At 28.8% G+C, this 7,724-nt stretch overlaps 1 protein-coding gene across 3 annotated transcripts in view; it reads left to right on the forward strand.

Moving 5' to 3' along the window:
* The window catches only part of LOC107454557 (Cullin-associated and neddylation-dissociated 1), a 100,211-nt gene that overhangs the window by 57,947 nt on the left and 34,540 nt on the right, over positions 1 to 7,724 (forward strand). For all 3 annotated transcript variants that reach the window (XM_016071789.3, XM_071177053.1, XM_071177052.1), the window contains 3 exons: positions 693 to 824; positions 906 to 1,039; positions 2,538 to 2,623. In XM_016071789.3, coding sequence (XP_015927275.1) covers positions 693 to 824; positions 906 to 1,039; positions 2,538 to 2,623 — 352 coding nt within the window. The remainder of the gene's footprint in view (positions 1 to 692; positions 825 to 905; positions 1,040 to 2,537; positions 2,624 to 7,724) is intronic.

Here is a 7,724-nt window from a genome sequence, read left to right on the forward strand (position 1 = left end):
GTTGAACGCAAATAATTTTTTATCAATTTTAATCTGGAGAAAGATCTTTCTCCTTCTGCATTTGATCCAAGAATCGACAAATATATTCTTAATGCAATGTGAACGTTAGGAAAAGTATTCACAAGTTTAGCTTTAATTTGAGCCTTCAACATTTCTTGTGCAGATTTGTGTTCATACAAATTTGAAAATAGTAAAAATTCATCTACAAAGTTTTCCTCCAAATCGGATGAGTAAATTTTCACCAAATTTTGCGCTTTTAGTTTAATCTCAGATTCTAACAAAATTTCAATAAACAAATTCGTAAATTAAAATCCATATTAATAAAAATGTAAAAAAAATATGCAAGAAAATTTTAGCATATATTTTGAAAAGAGGAGAGGAGTGGGGGAAGGAGGAGAGGGCCCAAAAACTGCTATGCCTAGGGCCTACAAAATGTATAATCCGGCTCTGAGGACAGCTGTTAATAAATTTTTATGTTTAAGCAAATTTCTTGTTTGCAATGAACGTCTTTATTTAGACGAAGCAAGGAATTTCTCCAGTTCCAATAGATTTTACGCTTTCTGCGTTTCTTAACGGTAGTCCGACAGAAAATGTAAAATCGAGGGATCTACTTTATAACACTGTGCCTGTTAGGTTAATTTAAAGTCACATTTATCTATGCTTTAAAAATCTTATTTATACTTTTTTTACAGGGGTCAAATTATTTCCAACCTTGGTGACTATTTGGAGTCTGAACTGCAAGTTTGTCTCCCAATTTTCTTAGATCGTTTAAGAAATGAAATCACACGTTTAACCACTGTCAAGGCACTGACTAAAGTGGCAGGGTGAGCTTAGAATTTTTCAGTTTGAATTCAAAATATTTATTTCTAATCATTTGAAACTTAATGTGTGTTATTTTTTCATAGTTCACCATTGAAAATAAATTTGAAACCGATTTTGGGTGAATCTATGCCTATTTTAGCATCATTTTTGCGTAAGAATCACAGGGCCTTAAAGTTGGGAACTCTTACACTTCTAGACACTCTTGTTAAGAACTATGGTAAAAAAAAGTTTTTTTTAATTCTATTATGATAATTGTAAATTTTGTGTGTTGAATTTTATTTTTAGTTAGCTGCGATTGTAACTAGGAATTTTTAAGAGATTTTCTTTGTATTTACACAGCATAATATTTCGCTGTGAGAGTATCTAATTATTTTAAATGCTACTTGATAATTTTTTCTTATTTTTTAATATATATATACAGTCAAACCCTGTTATAGTAAACCTTCAAGGGACCGAAATTTCGGTTCACAATAACCGGGAGTTCACTATATCCGTACTGCAAACAATTTTAACTCATTTTTCCGAACTGCTNGTGAGAGTATCTAATTATTTTAAATGCTACTTGATAATTTTTTCTTATTTTTTAATATATATATATACAGTCAAACCCTGTTATAGTAACCTTCAAGGGACCGAAATTTCGGTTCACTATAACCGAGAGTTCACTATATCCGTACTGCAAACAATTTTAACTCATTTTTCCGAACTGCTCCTTTTTATTAAACATTATTAATTTTAATGGCCAATAAGAGTGAACACAGAAATGATTAAACAATATGTAGTAACAAAAAATGTGTTAACTTTTATTTCTTATTACTCATCATCTTGCGTACAAAAATGTAGGGATGGGAGACTGAGATAAAAGAAACAAACAAGACAAAAAAAATGCGTATGGCTACATTCCTCTCAGTAGATGGTTTTACGAATCGGTATATATCTTTCATGTAGAAATTTCAAAATTACCAAAAAAGGTCAGTTGAAGACCGAAAAACGTTTATAATAACCTCTCTTCTTTTGGTTCACCGAAAATAATATTATATGTGTATATCAAGGCAAGGGAGCGAACATTTGGTTCACTATATCCAGGAGTTCACTATAGCGGGGTTTGACTGTATATATATATATTTGTTCCGAATAATCAACTCCTTTTATTTCAATTTTGTCTGTATTTTATCATTTAAAATCAATTATCCATTTTCATACTATTTCACATTTAAAAAAGGTTTCGAAGCACAATATAACAGTGAATTTTTTATCTTTAGAAAGTTGAAGAAAAATATTTTATTTTGATAGTATTTAAAAATAGTATTTTGGATAATGCACTTTTTTTATTGCACAAATGACTTAATTTTTGTCATTTTTTTTATCATTTAAAACAGATTATATATTTTATTTCATTTAAAAAAAAGCCTTTTTTAGCACATTATAAAAGATTTTTTATGTTTAGAGAGGTTGTAGAAAAGTATATGAATTTTATTTTGCAAGTGCTTAAGAAATTTTTTTCCCTTTTCATTTCACTTGAATGGAGTTGTTTTGAAATACTTTCTATTTCCGTGTTTTTTGTTGATGTCATATTATTTGAGTGTATTTATTGTTTAAAATTCTGTACTCTGTATTAAAAGTTAGTTTTAATAGTATGTCCATAAATTAGGTACTCAAAGATATTCTTTTGATAACATTGTTTTAAAAAAACATTTTATTTTTCTTCCTTTCAGTTGAGCATCTTACCCAAGATATGATCAAAACTGTTTTAATAGAGCTACCTCCTCTTATAAGTGAAAGTGATTTGCATATATCTCAGGTAATTTCTCTTAAGTTTTTTCCCTGCTTTGAAAAATAAGGTAAGATGATTTAAATTAAATAAATAACTGAATACAATTAATAAATTAATTTGTAACAATTAATCATGGCTGATTGTGCTCCGGAAAAAATCTGGATTTCCGGATTTTTCGCTAACCGTGATCCGGAAGTTTCCAGAGATCAAAGGTTCAGACGTTTCAAAAAATCCTTGATCACAAAAGTTTCCGGAAATCAAATTTTTAAAGGTGGAATTTAAGAACACAGTTCATTTTATTTGTTTGTAAGGGAGAGCCAGAAAGATACTTTTTAAGCTTATATTAATTTTTTATCAGTAAATAGTTATTATAATCATAAACTCAAGAAGAAACGACATATTTGTAAATTTCAAATACTTCTCCAGGTCATCATAGGTATGTGTAAAATTTTAAATATATTTTAAGTAAACTAAGAAATATTGAAAAAAAGGGTGGCCACCCACCTGGAAAACCTGGAATTATCAGGGAATTTTTTTTATACTAGAAAAAACCTGGAAAAGTCAGGGAAATTTGGATAAAAACCTGGAAAAATCAGGGAATTTCGAAGAAAAGCTGGAATTTTTCTTTTAATTTAAATTATGTTACCATCCGTTATATCCACTTTTATTTAGATGTAAATTTTTCGTAAAGAAGTTGATATATCATCAAATCAGCAATACTTTTCTTGCATTAAAATTCTCTTCATTATTACCCTGCTAAACTAGAATGCCATTTCAAACTCTTTTATGTTGGGAAATGAATGGAGAAATCTTTAACCTCATTGGAGATTATGGGACTATGTAGTATAAGAAAGGCAAAAATGTGGAAGAAAGGATTAGGATATTTGATTCTGTTCATAAAAGTAACTTTTTTCTTCTTTTTTTTAAGTCTTCGTTTATTCTGTGGGCTGAATTCATTCATTGTTGAAGTTTGAGATTAGAGATTAGATTGAAGAGATTAGATTGAAGTTTGAGATTAGATTGAAGTTAGAGATTTTATCTTGCACTCTTTTTCTGAAAGCTTTTGTCCAATGAATTATTTTTCTCAGCAAAGTTTTGTTTTGTAAGATAGTTTTTCTAAGAAATTAATGTTCATTTTTTTCCAACACCATGGAATTGCCCAGGTGTAAAAACAAAGCCTATTAACTTATCTAAACTAGGAAACCATGTTAGATTAGAATTCTTAATACATTCTAATTTCCATTAAGAAACGGAAGGAAAAAAGAATAAAAGTTAAAGAATTGTATCTAGTTTTTTTTTCCCCTATAGAATATGCAACAAGAAATTTAAAATTTTTCGTTTACAAATACTGAATATGACTTAAAATAATAGGGCTAATTTGAAACGACCAACATTATTTAAACATTTGACTTATGATATTGGTTTAAAGAAACTTATTTCAATGAATTTTATAAATGGCACTGTTTGTATAAAATACAGTATAAAATGGCTCTATATTGAAATATAAATAAATATAAGAATTTATTGGTTTCTAATCATCTGGAATTATTTTCTTTCGCTTAATAAAAATATATTAAACAGTACTTATCCAAGGTTGTTTTGGATCATTGCTATTTGGTATATTTTTTGCAAAAACTATTTAACACTTAAAAAAAATTTTATTCATTAAAAGCGTTATTTTCTGCAAGCTAAACATATTGTTTCCTCCACATCTATTCAAGATGATATATTTAAAAAATAAAATTTTAAATGAAATACTACACTATATTGACTAACACACTAATATTGACACTTTTCATGTACCTATACTGCACTTTAGCAGGGGGGGGGGGAAACACGCTGACTTGGAAATTTTAAGAATTTTACTGGAAAAATCAGTGAAATTTGAAACCTGATTTGAGTGGCCACCCTGAAAAACCTTGTTTAATATTTTTTTGATTTAAACTTTTTTTTTTACTCAAGAAATTTTCCGGGATTTTGACTTGGGCTCACAATCACCCCTGAATTAATAATTTAAATTAAAACAAATTTTCCTTCCTGTCTTGAAACTGTAATATGATAGAGCAAGTAAGGTAAAAAAAAATATTTATAGTTCATATTAAGTGTAATTTTAAATTTGTATTTATTATTTCATTGTGTGTATACTTTAATTTATAATATGTAATATTGCATTCTGTTCCAGATTTTGGTTATTTAATTATGGTTATAAAAATATGTAAACTTAAAAAGTATAAAAATAATTAAGTCATTAAAAAATATTTTGCCAAAGATCTTAACAAATAATTTCTTTGACAAAAATTCATGATTATTAGGCTTCTTTATTCATTTATTTATTATTATTGTTATTTGAAGTGATATTTTTTATTTTTCTAGATCTGAACTAATTACTATAATTTAACTGAATAAATCTGATTAAAATAAATATCTTCCTAATTTTAAATCGCTTATAATTCATAAGTATTTTTTTTTAAAAATTTTAATCCTTTATTAATATTGGTTTTTATAGAATTGTCATTTTGCAAATACATATTGACAGTGGGAACTGTTGAGTCTGAAATCAGTGAGACTTCAGCAAGTCTGTATAATAGATATTTCGGTATGAAAGATCCTCTACGTAAACAGTGGTCAAACCAAGTCTTTTTACAAACAAGAAAACAATCAATAAACTTTATTTTTTGGTCAATAATGTTTCATTACCAGAATAATATATAATTACCTAAACAAAATTTTTGGAAAAAAAATATAAATGATTTATTCAGCATTGAAAATGCAAAAATTAAAATAATTACAGAAATTAAATTGTAAGTAAATGAAAATATTAATCGCTTTCACCACCATTTTGTACTGGAATGATGGAGGCAAAATGTGGAAATTCCAGTCCTTTTTAGAGAGTAAAGATTTGTGAAAAGATGATATTTTATGTCTGAAGGAGCCAAGAAAGTGACAGTCTAATTTTTTCTCTCCGATCATCGGCTGTCAATCAAACAGAAAGAAGGAGTTCTAGATTTCGCTGTTCTTTATTTTCTCTTGTGTGCCAGAAAGAATCAAAAGGCTGTTGGGTCAGTGGCCGTCATACCAACGTCATGTTGATTTCGTTTTTTGCTTCCATTAATGAGAGGAAATTTTTTGCACATGCATGTCAGTGAACATCAGGTAGCAGAGAAATTATCAGAAAAATACACTGCTATGCTTTACTAAATAAAGTAAAAGTAGTGAAACGAAAATATTTACTACTTGGAAAATTAAAACAGCTAAAATACCACTTTTTTATGCAATAATAGCAAAGGAATATTGTTATGCTGTAGTTAATCATTCAAAAAATAATCTGTAAATATTGTAACTTAAAATATAATTGACTGTGCTACTGAGTTAAAAATGCAGAGTGATAAATGAAATGTATCAATAACACATTAAGGTAGGCGGAATTGTGTGCTCAAGCAGATTAAAGGGAGAATACACTTAGTATAGATAAATAACGTATCACATAAAAAATCTATCTCTTTCAATTGCAACTAATCATTTAGAAAAGCATTGGAATGAAAATTAAAAGAAAAAACTTGAAAATAAATGTAACAAATGCCAGGAAAAAAATCGCTTATCCAACCATTAAATAAAAGAAATTAAAATAATACTATAGCCAACCTCTTGAATGCCCATTTCCTCATGATAAATTTTGGCTCTAGCCTTTGAAATTGGTGTTGTTAAGGACACTCCTTCTCAACAGCATTGTCACACCCATTCTGTCATTAATGATCTTTACTCTTTGCAGTTTGAATATACTTTCAATCTTTCATTGTAAGTTTCTGTTTTTTCTATCATAGACTGGTGACTTTTTTGTATTATATTCATCACCATTAAAGTGCCCGTGTCTAATCTTCTAAGCAATTCCCTTTATACTCTAATTTATAAAGTAAAAATTTTTTTTACAACTGACATGAAAGCTAATCAACAACTGCACAAAAAATTACGTATTAAATTTTTTTTCAAAAATTTAATAAAAATAACTTAAAAAACAAGTTGTGAAAAATCACAAAGTTAGATCTGTGGCAAAGAAATAATGGGATTTGTTAAAATATGAGATATTTGGTAACAGGAATTAGTTCTTCATTATTATGCATATCGCAATTCACCGAGTTCAAATTGTGTTCCAAATTTAATAGAAACACTATTTGATCTCACAAGTTTGTGGGAAAATTAAAAGGAATTTGGGCAAAACTTAGTTTAATTCTTGGTTGGGAACACAGAGAGTTTCATTTGCCAAGTTCATATTTCAGTAGAATGGAAGTCATTTTCATGTCAATGTTTAAGTCCACCGCTCCTTAAACTTTACATGATCGAGGAGAAAAAAGAATGTTTCTCAGAAGCGTATATCTTTTCAAAACTGTTAAGATGTTCTATTTGGTCCCCCCCTTTATTTGAACTGATGTGGTGTTGACCCTTTCCCTAGCAATCTAATGAAAAGGTTAGAAGCTCCCATTTCTAGCCAGCTGCTATACTTGTTTGAAAGAACACAAAAGAAAAGTTTTTTATGAACGAGATGTTTATTTTGACTTTTAAAAAGTCTCAGGAGAAGTGACCCTTCCACACACACTCATATATATATATACAGTCAACCTTCATAGTGAACCTTCAAGGGACCGAAATTTCGGTTCACTATAACCGGGTGTTCACCATATCCGTTACGCAGATAATTTACCCAATGGTTCCCAAACTCCTCCCTTTTATTGCACATCATTCAAATAAATGACTGAAAAATATTATGTAGTAGCAAAAAATGTGTTATTTTTCACTACTCTTCGTCTTGCGTACAAAATAAATTAGTAATCTTTAGCTGATGAGCAATCCTCAACATCAGTTATGGAAACACTTCCCGACTCTCAGATAATTTTTCCTGAATTTCTGTTATTCCGTTTTTTAAACCTGTCTAACCAGCCATTCGAGCACATGAAAGTAGTCTCATAAAAACATTTAGCAAATTCATCCACATTTGTCCAGATACAGGAAAATTGCGGCTTCTTCGAATGGTGAACCACTTCAGTAATGCTTCTTCATCATCCTTGTGATCTGCTTTTCTCAACTTATTCTGCCATCTAAATTTTTTTCATGAGCAGAAATTATTAATTGCCTA

This window comes from Parasteatoda tepidariorum, chromosome 2 (assembly GCF_043381705.1).
Source record: "Parasteatoda tepidariorum isolate YZ-2023 chromosome 2, CAS_Ptep_4.0, whole genome shotgun sequence".
In the NCBI taxonomy this organism is placed as follows: Eukaryota; Metazoa; Arthropoda; class Arachnida; order Araneae; family Theridiidae; genus Parasteatoda; species Parasteatoda tepidariorum.